Raw genomic sequence first — 21481 nt, forward strand, 5'->3', positions numbered from 1 at the left:
ATTTTCTAACAGAGGTGAAAAGCATAGTTTCAGCCACTTTGTAATACATGTCCAACATAAAAATCTGTGTGCAAAAAATTAATTGTGCATTTTATATGCAATCAGATTTTCTACTGCTCTTGAAAATTTACTCTGATGAGTACTCAAAAGTAACTAAGAGTTATCATAGGAGAAAAGTATTAGTACATTAACCTTAATTACTTTATACTAAAGAAAAATATGAAGTATATAAATACAGGTAACACATTTACTGCAGAATGTAGACCTAAGTACAGTTCCAATACTTGTTCAAAGGGTCTTAAAGCAAAGCATCTAATACCTATGACCTAAATTGTCATCTAAATTTTATTTTTATTTATTTTAAACATAAGCCCTGGTGGACATCTAATACACTCACTGGGTAAGATTTATTAGAAGACACATGCTTTTGGAAGAAGGAAAACATTTGTTTCAATTCTCTCTACTTTATGATCATCACTGTTTAATTTCTCTGAGCTTCAATTTATTTATAAGAATAATTATATTTATAGCTGTGTCTGGAAGTTTCGTTGAAGCTATTTGTTTGGCCTGGGGATGGAATTTAGTGTGAGAGAACTACGCTTATAGAAAGGAAAGTGAAGAAAGCAGGATAAGGAAAACAAGGAGTGAAGCATCCTGGGTGCAGTGGCATACACCTGTAATCCCAGTCCTCGGAAGGCTGAGGCAGGAGGATTGCTATAACCTGGAGGCCAATCTGGGCTACACAGTGAGTTCAAGGTCAATTTGCAAATATAGTGAGACCCTGTCTCAAAATAGATAAATAAAACAAACAAATAAGAAATAAGGAAGAGTTGAGCAATAAATTGATATATCATCTGTGTGTCACTCAGCACACTGTAATCACTCATTTAATCCCTCCCTCCATGAATAATAATGTTATAGTGACAAAAATCATTATACAGTAAACTGGTGTACGAATATATGGCTAAAATGAATTAACATACTGAACGTGTTTATCTGTTAATGAAATTTCTGCTGGAATTCCTATATTTCTTGTTCATTTATTTTGTCTTCCTCTAGTTTTTATTGCCAAACATTATTAGGGAATCAGTACCAAAAGTTTTAACAATAAATTCACAGGGCCAAGAGTTGATGATTGAAACATTTTATTTGATAACATATTTTTGGTGAACATCAGAAAAGACCACCATTAAAATGAGATTAGCTATGTGGCATCCTATCTTCGGGGCTCAAATTCATGACCTTGTGCTTGCCAGGCAAGTGTTTACACCACTGGGCTAAATCCCTGGCCTTGAATACTATTTCTTTGTGTTTAATTTGGCCAACTCCTTATAAATGTTAGTTTCTGAAAGACCATCCTTTTAAAAATTCAGTTCATATTTCAAAGAAATAATGCCCTAGTAGAAAGCAAACCAGTGATAATAACACTTAAAGTATGCTGAAGACTCCAAGTCTTTATATACACGACCATTACTGCTTTTACATCTCTGCAGTGCGTAGGAGTTGATAGCTGTAGTCATATACATTCCTCATATATTTTATTCCATGAACTATTTGACCTTAAATAGGTACCTTCTTTATTTTTATTATGTTTATTGCTACAATTTAGTTATACATAATGGTCACATTCATCTTAGGATATTTATACCTCTACAGAATATATCTTCATTTGTCTTAAAAAAAAAATTCCTCCCCTCCCAGGTAAGGAGGAAAGGTATTTTATTTTTGTTAAGGTATGTTATTTTTGTATTTTGTTTGCACTATCTCTTACCTATATAGTTTTTGTTGTTGCTTGGGTCATATCCAAATTGACTGTGTTATGCAAAACGTAATTTTCAACTAATTCAATGACTATTATCAAAGTCATGGGATAACTGTTTAAAATATGTCACTGGAAAGGATGGGGAGGCTGGCTACTTCGATACACATGTGTGGTCACAACAGGGAAAATTTATGTTTGACTGTTTTTCTAAGAAAGTTTTAATTGGCAAATGTTTCTATTAACTTTATTTTTAAGTGACAAAAGTTGGCCAAGATGTAAGCAGATGATTTTTTTACTGTTTCCAATTTTTCACAGCTATTTTGTCAAGGTAGCCCCAGTGGGCACCATGATTCCTTTTGGGATGCATGAGAGTGTGATCTGGTTGATTTTCTTGAAACCAACCTGTAAGCAATGGAATTGGCCCCTCTCTAAACTTAGTTTTACTTTCACAACTTTATATGACACTTCCCTGTCTATTTTCCAGTGCAAATCTTTCCATGTGATTCTTTTTTTCTTTGTTGCATGCAATTATTGCTAATTTTATAGATAGTCCAATGTCACTGTTGCATACATTTGATCCCGGTATTCCTCAGTGACTTGGAGAAGAGAATTGCTATCAAACAGCAAACTTACCACCATTGTAAACTAGGTCTTCATGAAATCTGTCCTTATGCCTATGTCTGCAAAAAATCACCTGTTCTCTCTCAGAAGATTTAATGTTTCTGTTTTAATATTTAGATCTTTGACCTGTTTTGATTTTAGCTTAGTGCATGATAAAAGACATGGGTTGGGTTTTAATCTTTAGCATATGGCATCATGTATTTATTGAGGCTGTTTTTCTTCCAGTGAATGTGCTTTGCCCATTTGTCAAAGGTATATTTGGAGTTGTTTCTAATTGGTTACACTGATCTTCAGGTCTATGTTTTGCCAGTACCATGTTGTTTTTGTCACAGTAAATTTGTAGTATAATTTCAAGTCAGGGATTGTGATGTACCCTATCTTGACTTTGCTGCCTAGGATTGTTTTTGCTATTCTAGGTCTCTTCTAGTTCCAAATGAATTTTAGGAATGTTTTCACTAGATCTGTGAGATATACTAATGGTATTTTTATTGGTAGTATGGCTATTTTCACTATGCTGTTTCTTTCTATACATAAGCAAGGGGATATCTTTCCATTTTCTGATATTTTCTCTTATCTCTTTTTTCAATGTACTATATAATTTTCAATGTATAGATCTTTTACTTCCCTTATTAGATTGATTCCTATGCACCTTAAGAACATACTTTTAGGAGAAATACACCAGACTAACATATGTAAATATTACATTGTTTCTCTGTTATGAGATACTGAAAGTGTAAATAAGGACAAAATGTATAAAATGTACTGTTAAATAGGAATAAATTGTTCAAAAGAAAAGGGAACAGAGAGGGGGATTGTAAAGAAGGAAGGAAGGAAGGAAGAAAGAAAATGAAAATGAAGAGTCCATACTCTTAAATGAAATAAACCTCACACACATGTTTAAATATCACATTGTGTTTCAAGTGGGAGGGACTGGTAGGGAAAAAAGGCCAAAATGTATAATAGATACCAAGAAATATGAAGAAAATACTGAAATGGAAAGAGAAATAGAGGGTGGGTGAGGAGAAAAGGAAAAGAAATAACAAAATGGAAGGAAGAAAATGGAAACAAAGCTTTTGTAAATAAGGAAAGGAAGAATAGTTGAAGGAGGGAGAGGCTTGGAGTAATAAAGGAGAGTCACAATACATCCTGTACAGATACAAACTTCCTCTAATGAATGTTTTCATTATGTATATCTAAAATGTGCTAGTACAAATTAATAATTAAATATTTGGTCTTTATTAAATAGAAAACATTTCACAGGGTGTATACAAATAAAGTCAGTTTATCCTCCATCTTAAAAAATGAAGGCATACTTACTAGGCATATTTTTTATGAATCCACGTTCCAGTGGATACTTCACTCCATCCTGTGATTCCACTGAGAAACCTAAACTCAGGGGAAGGGAGTACAGAGAGCAGACAAGGAAATTTCTCTCCTCTCACTTGGGAATTACAGCCATATGCATGGCAACCATCTTCACTCTTGCTCTAAAGGCAGGAGTCCAACCTAGAGCATAAGGGCTTTTGCAGATTGGAACCTAACTGAATAATTCTGAGTTTCATATATGTGTGCCTTTAATATGGATTCAACAGAATATAGGTGCAAAAAAGGTAACATGCTTTACATATCCACCACAGGCTCATGCTATGGCCAGTTATGAGAATTAAAATAAAATAATATTTTAACAAATATTTACTATATTTTGGATACTGTAGAAGACACTTTATATGATTGAAAAATGCAGTGAATGTTTACATTTTGTAAAGTATTCGTTAAAAGACACTTTGCCAGTAATTCCCCTCCAATATTCTCCACTGATTATCTCATTGCTCTTGCATTTCTGAAACAGCTCTGGAAGCTGCCTTTCTTGAGTGTTTCTAATTCAGCTGTTTGACTGCCTCAGAGTCCTGAATCAATTCAATATGTTTACTTCTAATGATCTTTTTGACTTTGGGGGAGAGCCAGAAATTGTGTGGTACCAGATGGAGTGAAGTGTATGAGGACATAGTGTCATATTTTTATAAACCTACTTTTCCTTTGGATTCTACTTGGCAACAACATTCACTGTATATATAATCATGTCTCATAAGGACATTCGCAAAAGAACTGTTCTCAAACTTCTGCAGAAAGTAGCAAGAATGATTGGGTGTGTTCAAAGCAAGGTGGATTGATGACAATATTTCTTTTGTGTTAATATATTTTTAAATTTTAAAAATACACTTTAAATTTTGTTATTGCTTGTTTATTATTTTTTATTCTTACAACCTGTGGGAGGTATACTAAGGTAGTCCATAGGTGTATTGATAGGAAATAAAATTCCACATGGTGTAAATATATGTTCACTAGCAAACATTACAAAATTAACCTCCCGTCAATAATCACCCTCCATGGCACATGTGTTCCATTGCTGCATATTATGGGATTTGCTTATCAATTCTGAGCTGCAAATGGAATATATCCGCATGACAAAGTGGATGTAGTATGGAGCTGGTGGTCTTTACACCAGAGATTAAAGGCAGACCAGGAATATCAACAAAAAGACACACAGACCTAAGGATTTTGATCATGCTACAAACATCAGGCATTACAAAATAGATATTTAGTAGTATAGTCATGAAATTATATAAGAAATTACAAAGGCTGACTTATTTTTGTCCTAATAATGTGTGTGTAACTGTAATTATAATCTGTAAGGTAGTTGACATTAGATAAAATAAACCCAGTTCAATAATTTTCAGTTACAGAAAAAAATCCACTTAAATATTTCATTATTTATTAAAATAATTTAATTCCCATTTGAGATTCAGTCTTAAGTGAAAGAATTCCCAATATGAATTATTCTAGGTAATAAGTACTTTCTATATTAGTTTTATTTTATATAGGAGGAAATTCATGCTCAGAGGGGTTAAATTACTTTCATGATATCACATCATTTTCTAGCTGTCAATTCAAGAGAACTGTTTCCAACTCTAATTTTTGATGCCAAAACCATGTTTTATCCACCATATATCACCTATTTTTAAGTGTTCTTTCTCCACATTTTATCTCCATCATAATTTTAATTTGGTCTCCACTGCTTTCTCTTTCATATCAAAATTAATGAAATCAGGAAAAGTTCCTCCAAATTTCTGCTCTTTGGGATCCCTAACAGCATAATCACTGTGGAGAGAGTGCCTTGATTAACTATTCCAGTTTGATATATGGAAATACATGTGATATTTGACCACAATTATGAAACATCAAGCTCCTGTGTGGGGAGCTTCTGCATTTTATGTTGTTTCATTTTTTATTCATAACTTCAGAATTGTGAGCTACAAATTTGAGGTATATTTTATCTTATAATGCAACCAAATCTGACCTGATTAGGTTGCATTATCTCTGACTTGAAAATGTCCTTATTAAAAGTATCATACTCCCCACCGAAACATCAAGTCTGTTAGTCTTCTTTTATATATTCATGCCATTATTGATAACATTTTGCTCAATTTTAATATAAACTAGTTAAAAATAACAAGAAGCTTGAAACTATATTTTTGGATAAAGGCTGGTTACTTCTAAGAAATATTCTTTGTAGTAGTCATTGTTTGTGGATCTTATCTTTGTATTTGGATAGCAAAAGATAGAAAAATTATGTTTCCATGCTTTCAATGAATGGTCTAAAGATTTCATTGTTTAAGAAAACGATTGCATTATGTGCTTACTGAATTCATTATCTTTATGTCTAACATAAAATATCCATAACTTTAATGTAAACAAATAGAATCACTCCTGATATTGGATATCAACAGGCCATAGATTTAGACACAAGCTTGGAGTAATTTTTTAATAATGAACTAGAACCTCAGGCTGCAGTAAAGATGGCACCAAATTCTCATCATTCTTTCACAGATGGCTAGAAAACAATGCAGGTTAGTGATATTAGGGTGATGTCATTGTGTGTAAGAATAATCATAAAAATTAAAACAGTTTTTGAACAAGACAAGGTAAAATGTTGAGTTAAATGTATTATGTAGGCAAAAACAGTGCTTTGTATGAATGATGTCTAGTCTATGATTTGATTTATGTAATGCATAGAAAAATATCTGTCCAAATACTTGTAGCCTACAGAGGATCCCAGTGTATAGGATATACAATGGGTACATTCTTTTTTTTTCATTGAGCCCAAATTATTTGATGTTTCCCATAAACAGTATATAAATATCTTTGTCTCTTCTCTATGTCCACCAAGAAAAACAGTAGATATAGCAGCTACTGGAGCAAATGTCCTAGGTTTGAATCTTAGTCTACAACTTACTACCTTTGACCTCAGACAAGTGACTTAAATGCCCTGTCCTTACATTGTTCATCTCCAATATGGAAAATCATGTAATTATTCTTGAGTTACAACCCTTCAATATGTCAGAAAGTATCAAATGCTTAAAATATTCTCTAACATATGGTAGCAGCTCATTAAGTGCTATTTATATTAGCATACATTTTCAATGAGCATAATGTCATGCAGATAATTTTTAAAATATTAATTAAACAAATATTTAGTTAGTAGTGAATGTGCAATAACTGCCATGCTAAGGACAAAAACCCAACCATAAGAAATTTAAAACTCAGTGATTAGAATGTCCTGACTGTTTTCAAGGATCTTCACAGAGAGAATTAGTTTATCACCAAATCTATGATAAAGTTTTGGGGGGCAATAAGAGGTGTAGTCCTCTGAAAGCATGGGTTGCCCTTTCTTGTCACTAAACTTGAGTACATCTGATAGTTGTTCTTGTCTAGGTTTTTTAAGTGAATTATATGAAATCATTACCAGCTTTCAACTTCTCTTAAGATATAAATATAGAATGTTTAACACCGATTAATAGACCCTACTTTTAGTAGATGTAATAGCGTTTTCTCAAAGCTCTTTTGTTCCTTACTCTCTCTATTTCAACCACAATAGCCTCTATCAGGTTGTCAGAGACATTATGATCCTTGATATCCCATGGTCTCTTCATACTCTCATTCCTGTATGGAGCATGTTCCCATGCATCACATCTGACTGTCTGGCTTTCATCTTTTCACACTGTGTGTTAAGTTCAATCTCTCAAGAGAATGCCATTTGATTCGCTTGGGAATGAGCTCCTATTTCTACATGCTTTCATAATTCCCTCTGCTGTTTCTTTTACATTTATCACAAATTCAGTGAAATAATCAACTTTATAACAGCAAGAAAAAGGGAATCATATTCACCCACATTCATTGATAAGCAGTGGTGATTAAATTGAGTGCACTTAACTACTCATAAGTAAAAACTAGGGTAGGGAAGAAGAGTCAGGGAGGAGAGACAGAAAGAGGGAAAGAGAGAAGAGAGAGAGGAAAAAGCTTTTATAAATATGAAGGTCATTCTGTTCACTACTGTACTTTGCCTAGATGCCTGGGGGGTCATAAGACAAGGACACCCTATCCTTTCCTCAGCCATTCTTCTTAACCAACTGTCTTTTATCATGGAATGGAATAGAATTACTTGAAAGTATGTTTTGTTTTATTTTGTTTTGGTTTGAATGGTTTTTTAACACCATGATTCCTACACACAACCCAACATTTTCTTGTGTTCAGTGAAGGAAGAAATTGATCATTAATCTCTAGGAAAATTGACTGTGTTGAATTAATTGAGGGAAATTACTTGCCCTTCAGGGTGGAATTTTTGCCATGCAATTCTTTAGATTAATTTGGATAATGTGTAATTTACCTTACTTGTTAATTTAGAACCTAGCAGAAAAAAGTTGCAACTTTCTCAATTTTGTGTTTAATATTTATAATCTTTACACAAAATACATGATCTGTGAGGGTAGAAGATATATCTGGCAATTTTACTACTGTACCTAACACATATCAAGGTGCCTTCTTCATACTAGAACTTCATAAAAAAATTGTTAAAAGAATTAGCATTTTACCATGTTTTCAGGGTAGTCAACATGACAAGAATACAGAGTTTGGACATATGAAGACTTAAAAGAAGACAGGTCAGGCATGGTGGTACACACCTGTAATTCTAGCACTCTGAAGGCTAAGGCAGCAGGATCACTGAGTTCATGGCAAGATGGTCCGATATAGTGAGTTCAAGGGCATCCTGGACTATGTAACATGACTCTGCCTCAAAGAAAAGAAGGAGGAGAAAACAGGTAGAATTTGAGACCCATTATAGCATCATGAAGATGTAGGTAACCTGTTCACTGAAAACCTAAAATAAAATGGCAAAAAAAAAAACTAAAAATGGGACTGGACAGGGTTCTGTGTATTCTGAAGAATACATACGTATTTTTTATACATATTCTCTGTACTTACATATGTGATATGTAAGGCACCAAACTGTCCTTCAAATTCCATTCCAAGCGAAACCTTAACTGAAGTGCTGATGCCTCCTTTATCATTTTAGGTCGAATGAGCCGGACTCGATTTATCATTATGCCAACCCAGGGAGAAGGACGGCCATGCCCCACTGAGCTGATCCAGCAGAAACCCTGCCCAGTGAGCCCCTGCTACAGCTGGGTCATTGGCAACTGGTCTGCCTGTAAATTGGAGGTAGGTTATATAAGGACACAGTGAAATGCTTCGTAGAGTACTTGTCTGGTCAAACATGCTGATAGAATAAATTCATAGCACAGTGGTCTGGAAAAAATGTATTTTTAATGCTGTAGAGAATGTGGAAAAATCCAGCCAAGTGACATAACCTCATGCAGGATGAAATATCAAAAAAAGAAACAAACAAACAAACAAAAAAAAAATTCATTAGACATTGATGATAACAAGCTGAGTCATGGGATTATCAATCTTTTTGGCATACTCAAGAACCCTCTTATTTTCTTGGCTTGTGGGAATATCAAAGTATTATTTAATCAGTCAAACACCAGTGATGTGGAATCACAGCTTGCTTTAGAATGTATTTCTTTAAAAGGCGCTTTTATGTTAGGACAAAATCTTGCGTATGAGCAAGAAACCAAAGTGAATGAAAGTTATATTTTAACATTATTGCATGAACCAAAGTCACTACATTTTCCTCAATGATTACTTTTTTATTGGCCTGAAATATAAATGCCAGGCGACATCGTAATATATCACGTACCCAGAGGTTCTGCTGGATCAGCAAAGATCCTGTACTGTGTGTTCTCTCTGGCTTCTTGCTGAAGAAATAGTGCATTGATTTTTTCTCATCTTATTTCACTACCTTACCTTTCAGTTCATGTTCCAAAGCATATATTATTTAAGTAATAATAATTTTGATTGCATATTAGGAAATCCGCAAAGTTATTTTCATCGTTTTCCAGCCAGGATGGCATTATCAGGCAGCATTATTGTCAGAAGTTTAATACCCATGCATTTTAATAGGTCTCAGAAGATCAAACTGTGTGGTAAACCTGATCATTTTCCTTTTCATGTAAAATAAAATAACCATACTAAGTAATTCAGAATTGAACGAAATCCTTGAATATTAATTATTTTTTGCTAGTCTAAGTATCATTTTTCTAGTCTTCAGCAATTTTTAAATGCTCAGAATTACTTATAATTAGAGAATGGGAGGAATAGTTTTCCTTAAAATTGTGATAACTTTGACAGAGTAGTGAAAATAAGCTAAAAAATTCAGGGAGCCCTTCACTGCAAAGGAAGGGAAAGGGGAAAATGTTAGGAAAAAGAGAGTCAGAGCAAAGGGCAGGAGGCAGGGAGGAATCCAGGACAGAAGACTGACAGCATCTTTGCTCCAAGGCTTACAGGCATGTAGATGCTGCTGTGCCTTAGTTATACTTTTGCACTTTGCTTTTATCTTCTCAGGTGCCATAAGCCTTTTTTTATAGACAAGTCTGCCAACTTGTCTCGTAGGAACATTACAGGAAAATGCCAATTGTGATGTTTTTTTGTCACATGTTGAGCTTCTTCAGACTCTCAGAGACAGATGGGTTGTGACCGTTCCCTGTAGTGGTGCTGGCAGTGAAGGGAGGGTTTTGGCATCTAGTGGAGAGACCTAGTTTAAGAAGCCTCAGGGCTGCCTCAGATTCTAGATGGTGTTAGCTCCATTCACTAACTCAGTCAGGAAAAAACTATGGGTGTGGATTTATTCCAGCAAAAGCCCTCAAAAAATATATTTGTTGTTAATTTTCAGGGTATCTGCCTACCTAAACAAACCCAATCAGTCCCCCTCCTCAGGAATTTGAAGTGGATGTAAAACTATTCAAAGATACTGTAATGAGGAATACTTAGCTGACATGTTTTTCCACCTTGAAGATAAAGCCAGTCATTCAGAAGCAGGAACACAAAGCAGGCTGTTAGGGAGGGCTGAGGCAAAAGGGAAAGAGTATCAGCACAATACTTGAGCTTATTATTTCCTGAGTTCCACAGCCATGGTGCTTTCCCAAAATCTAGCTTTTAATTATTTGTGGGACAGATAACATAGTATCTTTTCAGTGAGTTGTCTTTTTTCAATTTATATGTAAGCTGAGTTTTTGGCATTACTAGTCAAAATACATGCAGGCCTCTCACACAAGGAATAACATCTCTCTCCAGCTGTTTTCCTTCTTCCTCTTGTCCTAGCATGTCCTAATCTGCCAAAGGCAGGTGGGAAGCTCATTCACTGTGGTGTGATGACATTTCCATGGCTCCTTGCCATCACAAAATACGAAACCATAAGAGAGGCTCAAGGGACACAGAGAAAGAGATGCCAATTTTACCACTATCATTTAGAGGAAGACATTAACAAAAGGGAGTATTTATTCTCAGTCATCACTTTTTTATTGTTTCCTAACTCTTTTTTCGCCAATTTTCCAGCTGCTAAAGTATGTACACACAGATGTTGATAAATTTACTTTGGGAGCTCAGATTCTGGAGGTTAGCAGCCCTAATTTTGATCATAGTTCTGGAAATTCCTAGCATTGCATTTTTGGCCAAATTTCTAAACTCTATAAACATCTGTTTTTTTATATGCCATGAGAACAGCAATAGATTGATTCTAGGACCCCCTCACACAGAAATTAACATCTACCGAAGCTTAAATCTATCATATCAAATGGTACAATATTTGCATATAACATACACAGCTTTCATAAATTTTTAATCATTTCTAAATTACTTATAGTAGCTAATGTAGTATATTTATTATAATAATATTTATTACATTAATTTTTATTATATGTTATAGGGAATAATGGTAAGTAAAAATATGTTTGAGAAATATCCATTTTAAAAAAAGTTGTTTTGTTCTTCAAGTGGTTGAGTCCACAGTTGTGGAATGTAGACCACTCAAATATGAAAGACCATCTATATCTATTTTTCTGAGTTTTGGAAGGGATTAGGTAAATTGTATAAACTATTTGCCTTTGTATGTGAATGCCATCTGACATAAATCAGGAGCTCAGTACATTATGGTTGCTATTATAATTTTGATTAAAATTATGATTACATTTGTTAGCACCATCTGCCTATCCACATAGGATGGACATAGCAATTCAGCATGCACAAAACCCCATTCATGACCTGGGTAGTGGATGGTTAGTGAGAGAATCCTGGTTGTTGACAGTCTCACTCTAAGAAACCTAAGTCTATTTTGGGGCCCTAGAGTATAAAGTTTTGTTAATGTGAGCAAATAGATTCTTGCTTTATGAATGAAATCATTATTCTGATGCTGATTTATTTTCATATAGTGGCTGTTGTCAAAGATATGAGAGATTAAGTTTGAAGGCAGGCTGATTCTAAGATACATACAAGGAGCCTATTGCTATTTGTCTTGGCTTTTACACTGATCCTGGATATAAGCTTGTTTCCTGTCATTTCTTTACACTCTGTCTCATAGAGTATCAAACAAAACTCTCTGCCATTGCAACTTCTTTTACTGGAGGTCTCAGGTATTAGGACTTTCAGTTTATCCATGCTGCATTGTCTTCAGAATCTTTTTTCTAACTACACAGAGTCCAATGCTGTCTAACAAATATATACCTAGCAATGCTGCAATGGAGCTGTCAGTTGGATGGTAAAAAATGAATTAATCCTCCCTCTGAAACATGAAATTTAGTATATGCTACTATTTTCCATTTTAGGAAGTAAACATTTACTACAACTCCAATTTGTACAGTTAAGTTGTAGTAAATTAATTTAGTAATTTAGTTGTAGTAAATAAATTTATTACAACTACAATTTGTATTGAGTGAATTTACTGTATGTTGTTTTTAAACCTTTTCTTCAAAACTATGCATTTAAGTTTAAAGTTGTACTACTATTTTTATAATTTCACAAAAGCCATAGAACTAAACAAAACAGTTATTAGATGTTGACAAATTGAGTATAAGAATTGGTACCTGCTTTATTCTGAAAGTTTGGATCTCCTCACAACCTTTATGTTGAAACTTAACCCCAAATATCATGAAATTAAGTGCTAGTACCGGTGAGGAGAGAAGATTAGGTCATGAGGGTTCACTCATAGAACTAATACTCTTGTAAAAGAGGTTTATGAGCCGACATGTAGAAATCACTATGCATAAAGAACAGGCCCACATCAGACAACAAGTCCACTACCATTTTGACCTAGGACTTCATAGCTTTGTGAACTATAGGCAGTAAATTTCTGTTGTTTATAAGTTACTCAGACTAAGGTTTTTTCTTATTGCAATTTAAATAGACAAAGTCACTATTCTAAACAAACCAATTACAAGTTTTGTTGAAACATCTCTAAAACAGAATACATGCTTTAAATTCATGTGCTTCTTCAGATTCCTTAGACTTTAAGTTTCTACAACGTGGTCTTCTTCAAATCATAGCTTTCCATTTTTGCCATTACAGAAGTCCTTGCTTGTCCATAAAGGAATCTTCCAGGACTCGCAGTGGCTGCCTGAAATAATGGATATTATCTCATATAATAGTTTTCTACACATAAATGGCAATAATAAAATTTAACTTATAAATTCAGTGCAGTAAGAAATCAACAATAACAAATAATACAATTGAAAAACCATAAAAATATGCTGCAAAAATTCCAAATACCACTAACTTTGAGCTTTAAGGCCATTAATAAGTAGATAAGAGTCAGTGGAACACAAGTACTGTGATAGCATGACAAATTCTCTGATAATCCAGATGCCTGCTAAGTCACTAACAGTTGTCATATACAGCTTAGATACACCATTTAAAAAGATTTATATCTTGTGTGGGATAGAATAGTATGGTATAACATTTCATCATAGTATTCAAAATAGTACAAAATTTAAAATAGAAATTGTTTCTCTCTGGAATTTTCCAGTGTTTTTTAGACCATGGCTCACTAGGAATGAGTTATACCTTAAAAGGTAAAGGAACCACTGATAAGGAGTAGAGGGGGTGGCTACTGCCAACCTTTAAGTTACCATTTCCTTCATGTTAGACTTTTTCTCAACAGCCACTCTGTGCCAACCTACTCTTCCAGCAGACTATCATCAGCTTTCCTTGATGCCTAGCAATTTCGGACATTACACCTGGGCCTGGGCCTGGGCCTGGCTGGTGCCCCTCTGGTCTGCAGTACATGATTACCTGCTTCATGACCTGCAGGACTAGCATGGAGTGACTGTGCTACCCGAACAGGGTGTGACCTCTGCAGGAACAACAGCATCTCTGAAACTTAGAGAATCTAGTGTCTACTTCCTGTGAGGGGAAAGAGATGAGAAGGAGGTGAAACCCAGCTTTCCAGTGTAGACTGTCACACCATCATCTAATAAAGAATATTCTCTCTCTCTCTCTCTCTCTCTCTCTCTCTCTCTCTCTCTCTCTCTCTCTCTGTCTCTCTCTCTTTGTCTCTCTCTGTCTCTCTCTCTCTCTCTCTCTCTCTCTCTCTCTCTCTCTCTCTCTCTCTCTCTCTGTCTCTCTTTCTCTCGCTACCACAGCAGAAGTAGTTACAAAAGCACTAGTTTTCCAGCAACTTCTGTATTTGTTGGATGCTAGGAAACACAACTGTGAAATATACAACAATTCATACTAGAATAAACTTTGATCAGCAAGAACTGGATCCCAGGTTGCTGGCATTTAAAAGCTTCCCTCTCCCTTTTATAGATAGAGCTGAAAAGTGCCACCAGTGGACCTCTCTGGAAGATGTTATGGGTATCAAAGCATTATTTGTGCTTATTCATGATACTGAGGCTAACAAACTTGTTCTATATATAAATAACCTTACTTTGCTTGCTTGTCTGCTTCAGCTCTCAGTCCTCTTGCTGACCTGGTATTGCATCTCCTTAGTATAAAAACTTTGCTAGGTATGTATGTGAAAATAGAGCTATGAGCTGAAATTATCTAAATATCCAAAAGACTTCTTTATGAGTATGAACATGACAGAGTATGGCTGGTTAATATTGAGGCAAAGGTGCTTGTCTCATGAATATCTGCCAGAAATTTTATAACAGGAAATTTTACATTAGGCAAATAGTCAGGGCAGGTAACCACTAAGAACCTTTCACTTCTAAGCTTCTATTTCTGCAAGGCGTTGTACAGAACTTTTCTAATTGCCCAGAGTATCTGAGTAAGATGGATATAAAATATTCTCAAAGAATATTATTCAGCAAAGAAGGCATATTAGGAAAATAACTTTTAGTGGCAGTAAAGTGTTTTAATGGAAACCCCAACTTAATCCATATAAGAAAGCACTGGAATTTACAAAAGAAAATGATGACAAATACAGGAGAAATTTATGCCTTAAAGTTGTACAAGTCCTTTCAGATGCATTTATGGATTAAGCCACTATCAGATACACTTAGACAAATATGTGTTGCCTTTCTTGTCATGTAGCTCTGGCCAGATACCAGAGAGAATGGTCATATTCTGAGTACATAAAGTCCATGGCATAAGTTGTATTTCTACTTTAATTTCTTTATCAGCTTTGAATTATTCTCCGTGATGCTTCAACATTAACAATTGAAAAGAACTTTCATAAGAGGAAGCTATTGAAATCTGGAAGTAGATTCTCTTGGGCAAAAAGAAGCAGGAACCATAACTTTGAGATGCTAATAGTATGGGTAATATGGAGAATATTCTTTCTCTCTACAGGGTGGAGACTGTGGGGAAGGAGTCCAGGTGCGCAGCCTTTCTTGCATGGTCCACAATGGTTCACTGTCCCAAGCAGCTGTCAGTAGCGAGGATACACTGTGTGGTGAGATGCCTTTTCCAGATAGCAGCTTGAAGCAGCTCTGCTCTGTGCCTTGCCCAGGTATACACAGCATACTTCCCATGGTGATTTTTAAAAAGTCTTTTCTGGAGAGGCTTCACTTGTCAAAATTGAAGATTTTAATTAGCTTTGTTTAATTTTGAATTGTGGTTGCAGTTATCATTTTGGAATATACTCTTGCTTTCATGGAGATAAAGTAGGAAAAAGGAAAAAAAAGCATTGGATTTGGAAATTTAGATTAGCATCTTGTCTCTGACGCTTTTCTGGTCCCTTTAAGCTATGGTGTCTGCATCAAAATAATTGGTCAAGCCAACAGCATTAGGATAAAAACAGCTGCTCAGAGAATATAAACTATTTCCATAAATGGATAAATCTTGGGTGGTGTCATGGTGGGAACCAGCAATACTGTAGGTTTGTAAAACCACTCCTTAAACAGTTATGTTCTATAAAAATATGAGTATAATTATAGTTACATACAATGTGAGTTCATTTTAATCCCAGGAACACAATTTGGCTTATGTGGAATACATTTAGAATGACTTAATATATCCTTCCAATATATATGTAATAAAACATACATATATAGTATATACACAAAGATGTGTAAATGCATATAAAATTTCCATATAAAGGTTTTATATTTATAATTGTATATAACATAGTCTAGAAAAACACATACAGAGAGTATTTAATTATTCTTTTAGTCAAATGATATTTTATTTTGGTACTTATTTTTGTTTGGTTTCTGTGAATATCCATTTTACATTATGCTGATCTTTGAAAACTGAATTACTATCATCTTTACCGTATCCTTTTTAAAGATTTTATTGTCATTAGCAGCCACATAGTAATCTAGATATGACTACTATGCTTTGAAGCAAAGTAATGACAGTGTAGTTTTTGAGACACTGCTGTGAAACTATACTATAATGTCATCATTCTTAGCGCTTTCTAATGAGAAAATCGGTCACAATAGAATGCACAGGGTCTGGAACCCAGCCCCTCACTGCACACTCTGTCAGAAGCCTCTGCATATGCTCTGTCTGTGTATGGACAGCCACGCCAGTTTTCATGGTCTCCCCTCTGCCCTGTGCTGTGTGTCCGTCCAGGAGATTGCCATTTAACTGCGTGGTCAGAGTGGAGTGCATGTGAATTAACCTGCATCGATGGAAGAAGTTTTGAGACGACCGGTCGCCAATCGAGGTCGAGAACTTTTATAATTCAGTCTTTGGAGAACCAAGACAGCTGTCCCGAACAGGTTCTAGAAACACGCCCTTGTGCAGGTACCAAGAGCACTGTTCAGTGTTTTAGCCTTGATTTTTCAGGCTTATTCTAACTGATGTTTAGTAGAACTGCTAATATTATATTTACTTGCAGGAGGCAAATGTTATCATTACGTGTGGAAAGCAAGTCTTTGGAACAATAATGAACGAACTGTCTGGTGCCAACGTTCAGATGGCATTAATGTCACAGGTATTGCTTCCTAACACTCTTGTAGGCACTTGAGAAATATCTCAGAGTGTGCTGTTTATGTGAAATATTAGGAAGGAATAATGGGGCAAGTGACTCAGATGATCCTCATGGCAAAGCTTCCTTAGACCTCTCTGGCTTGTAGAAAGTAGACCTTTCTATTTGAAGACCCATAAAATATCATACAATTTTTAAAAAATGAGCCAAAACATAATAAAATTCCTTAAATTTCTTTTTATTTAAATTTATTAAAATTCATGATGTAAGATAGAAACTAAAAGTGATGTATTACTTTTAAATAATGATTTTAAAATTTTAAATCATACTCTAAATTTTTTGAGGAACTATTTTAACAATTATTTCTATACTTCTATGCTAGTATATCATTTCACAAACATAATCAAACTGAAATTAAAAGTTAAAAATGTTAAGTATTTTAAAAATTAAAAATTTTTACTAAAAATCACTGATGGTTGTATTTACCCATGGGAAGCTTGGTTTTAAATATTTTGATGACTGGGCTACTTGATATGTAAAAATAGACTAAAGAAAAGGTCTCTCTTTCATAACATTAGATGTAGTGTGATGATACAAATGGATTTCTTAGTAATTTCAAGGGGTTTTGTTTTGTATTTGAGACAGAATCCCACTGTGTAGGTCAGGCTGACCTTAAATTCCCTATGTACCCTAGGCTGACTTCAAACTAATGGATTCTCATGTCTCAGCCTACCAAGTACTGGGATTACAGACATTTGCCACTGCATCATTTGATTTTTTTTAAAAAATGCGTTTTTGTCAGAGACAATTTAACTGACATTGTTTCACTTGATGCTGCAGCTGACAGCTTATGCATGGATGAGGATGTGTCGAAGAAATAGAGGAATTGTTAGCACTTCCTTTTTTAATTTATATGTCTTTATATCATTAATATTTCCTTTAATCCTTACTATATACAATATTCTTTTAAATTATTTTTTTGTTTTATAAGTTGCTAGAATTTTTTCTACTGTGATTCTACCTAACTCTACACTTAGGAAGCATCATGCTGTTCAGGGTGCTGGATGTCCGTACCAGTGAGAATTCTGCTGTCATGTTTGCGTATGGTGGTCACACTGCACAGCATCCAGCTTGCATCATCTGGTGAATAATCCCAGCTCACCCATAACATCTGCTAAATAGCATTGGAGTCTAATTTCATTCTTAAAATTTAAAAACGTTTCATAATTTTTGTAAGTTTCAGTTATTTCTTCCCACCCCAAGAAATCTTCTGGGGTAATCTGTTTAGGAGAATACAAAGGATGCAAATCCATTCCCTGAACACAATACTAGCAACAAGCTGTGTGGTTATTGTCAGTAACATTCAAGTGATTAGTTTCATACTCACATGCTAATTCTGAATTGTTTTCTTTAAAATTTTACTTTTCAAGTAAAGTAATTTAATTGCCTCATTCCTAGGAAAAATATAGATCTATATACCATCTTGGGTCCAAAATCTTTTGCTACCTACAAAATGCTAAATTGTAATTAGATGACAATTATAGTAAGGCAAAGTCTAAAGTCTATAACTATTATTTAAGTGCAATGTAAATATTATAATTAAATAATAAATTAACTTTTCATTATAATTATCTTTAGGGTTTTTGCATATCTCTTTTAATGCTTTGAATCAAGGAAGACAAAATTAATATACAGATTATTTTCAGGAGATACATGTACTATCTCATCCATTTTCTCAAAGGTATTTGTTGATCACCCAGAAATACCGTGTCTAATGTCTGATTATTCTTCCCAGAGTTTATGAATTTCCTTTTTTGTATGAGGATCTGTAAGTGACTGTGTGTGTGTATATCATGGAAGGTTCACATGTGAAAATTTTGGTGCTACAGTGATCTCATGAATTAATTAGTAGCCTTATTTTAGCATTTTGTTGTTGTAATCAGGCTAATTCCTAGCTGAGTTGAAATAGAAAAATATATACATAGAATATGAATCTTTTGAGCAAATACACTTTTCTGTTCCTTAACTTAAACTGAGATGCTTATCAATTCTTCTGTTGATCCTGGCAGTCATAGACCTTTCTGGGCAGCATAGCCATATGATAGAATCACAGTGCCAGTAAACATGGGGGAAAATGCACCAGAAACACTGTTGGAAGAGCCTTCCCTTTTAAACATGTATACTAAAGCCCAATGGTAATTAAATTAGCAAGCAAGAAGACAAAACTGGACAAAATGTTGACTTGCATTGAAAATAACAATAATGTTGTCACAAAATGTCCAGTGCCAGAGGGGAAAAATGCCAAAGTGTAAAAAATATGTATCAGAGAGAAATCTGAATATGATGGTCTTTTGTAGGAGGCTGCTCCCCTCAGGCACGCCCTGCTGCTATTCGACAGTGTATTCCAGCCTGCAGAAAACCTTTTTCCTACTGTACACAGGTGAGTCATGCTGTGATCTCTACAGGTATTGTAATTGTTGTGTTACTCATATGCAGTCAAGTGTATTCTTGTCTGCTGTAGCTCATGCAGCAGTTCGGTGTGCCCAGGGTACCACCTAGAGGCACTTCCTGGACTAATCACAGGTATTAGTTTCTGTGAAGTGCCATGTACTTAGGTAAGCAGTCTTTTCTTTATAAATCTGTTTATAAGTAACTTACCCATTAGATATCTAATTTATATTAGTTCTGCCTATCAGTAATTCTTCTTAGCTGCTTTACATGTTCTGTTCTTTATCTTTAATATGTAACAGTTATGAAAGACATATACTATTTGTATTTGATAAAATTATTTCATAAACTTTATTACACTATGATGATTACAGTAAGAGTAATTTTTGTTTCATTTTATGTTGAGTATATGAGTAATACTGAGAAGACATGTGCTCATATAAGGAAAGCTTTTCCCCTTCTCCTATAACTTCCATCTACAGCAGTTCAGGAATTAATACAAAGTTTATAAAACATTGTGATCAATAGCACTTACAGTGTGCTGTGCATATATAATTTTAAAAATGTTATATTAGAGTCCTTCAAGAAACATGTTTCTTCTTCTAGTAACTTATTTTAAAAATGCTTCTATTAAACATAATCAAGCACCCACTCCTTTTTAATGGCTCTTCTACTTCAATATGGGTTAATTCTTTAAGACGAGTTAATTCTTTACCATAGCAAAAGCAATGAATAAACTTTCAGAGGAAAATGGAAGGAAAAAAGATCAGTAACAACTTCATAGTGGTTGATGATGTTTGCAAATATGATATGTGATCAAAATATCCAATATGTATAAAGAAAAAGACATTTATTACAATAAAAGAAACATTGACATTGATCTTGAAAATACTCTTCCTCACTTCAAACACACTGAAGCAGCTATGCCTGTATGACTACAGACACTCACAGAAGACTTCCAGAAGTCTTCCCACAATTTAGGGAGGAGAGGTTTAATATGCTTTATAGTTGTAGGGAGTTTGTACCATGGTTGGCTGGTTCCGGGGCAAAAACATCATGGTTAAAAGGGTATTGCAGAGCAAAGCTACTTAATTCCTGTTGGCTAGAAAGCAGAGCAGGAGAATGGTGCCAGTGTGGAATGGGTGAGGAACAAGTGATAGATCTCAAGACCAGGCCTCCATGACTCACTTAGACATACCTAAAAGTATGCTCTGCCAAACACCTGAGTGGATCTAAAAGCCAGTCAAGTTGACCCTCTACCATAATTACCACCTATTTGTAGCTAACCATCAACTTTCTGGATGCCCTCTGTTGTAGTTACAGATTGCAAGGAGAACAACACAGTACAGAGCAAATAATTTATAGTATTATTTAATAATAGTCACCCAAAGAGTTAAACATGAAAAGTGAAGGAAGTCTGTCCACACACTAAAGATCCCCAGAAATACAGCTGAGGCAGTGTCTTGCATGAGTCCAGTTAAAGAAGTAAAGATGATGATATTGTTCCCTATGAGTCCAACTGGAAGCCTAGAGCCCACAACAATGACTCATGCAAGTCTGTTTCATGGATCTGCATTGGGAAGACTCAAAGGTCAGCAGTGAAAGCTAGATTTCCTTGCCAGAAGGATGAAGATTCTGTGCCAATAGTTTGAAGGTTCTGCCCTGGAGTCAGGAAGTGATGCTCAGAGTAAGGACCAGGGCTCCACTGAAAAGTAGCACAACCATCTTCAGTGACAGTGTAGTCCTAAGCTCCTCCAATAATGGGAACACCCAAATTCAAATCAGTAAGCCAGCATTACAAGCTTCTCCTGGAGATTGAACACACCATCTTCTCTGGAGCCAGAAAGTGGTAAAGTAAGGACCAGAACTTCCCAAAGTGAACTGCAGCCATTCTCAGCAACAACAAGGTGATAAAGCGATCGAACCTCAAGCCAAAAACCAAAACACTCACTACAAGGTCTATGCAAGGGGTCTTAATCAAGGGAAGCAGAAGTGCCACTTTACCTGGCAGAGCAGGCAGGGCAGGGCTAAGCAGAATTTTT

At 35.0% G+C, this 21481-nt stretch overlaps 1 protein-coding gene across 1 annotated transcript in view; it reads left to right on the plus strand.

The window, feature by feature from the left end:
- Positions 1–21481, plus strand: part of Thsd7b (thrombospondin type 1 domain containing 7B) — an 823364-nt gene that overhangs the window by 789350 nt on the left and 12533 nt on the right. The window contains exons 21-25 of the mRNA XM_063259013.1: positions 8796–8941; positions 15407–15566; positions 16634–16807; positions 16902–16997; positions 19349–19431. Coding sequence (XP_063115083.1) covers positions 8796–8941; positions 15407–15566; positions 16634–16807; positions 16902–16997; positions 19349–19431 — 659 coding nt within the window. The remainder of the gene's footprint in view (positions 1–8795; positions 8942–15406; positions 15567–16633; positions 16808–16901; positions 16998–19348; positions 19432–21481) is intronic.

The sequence above is a fragment of the Cavia porcellus genome, unplaced genomic scaffold (assembly GCF_034190915.1).
Source record: "Cavia porcellus strain 051 isolate PalLab524CR breed Dunkin Hartley unplaced genomic scaffold, mCavPor4.1 scaffold_12, whole genome shotgun sequence".
NCBI classification, from domain to species: Eukaryota; Metazoa; Chordata; class Mammalia; order Rodentia; family Caviidae; genus Cavia; species Cavia porcellus.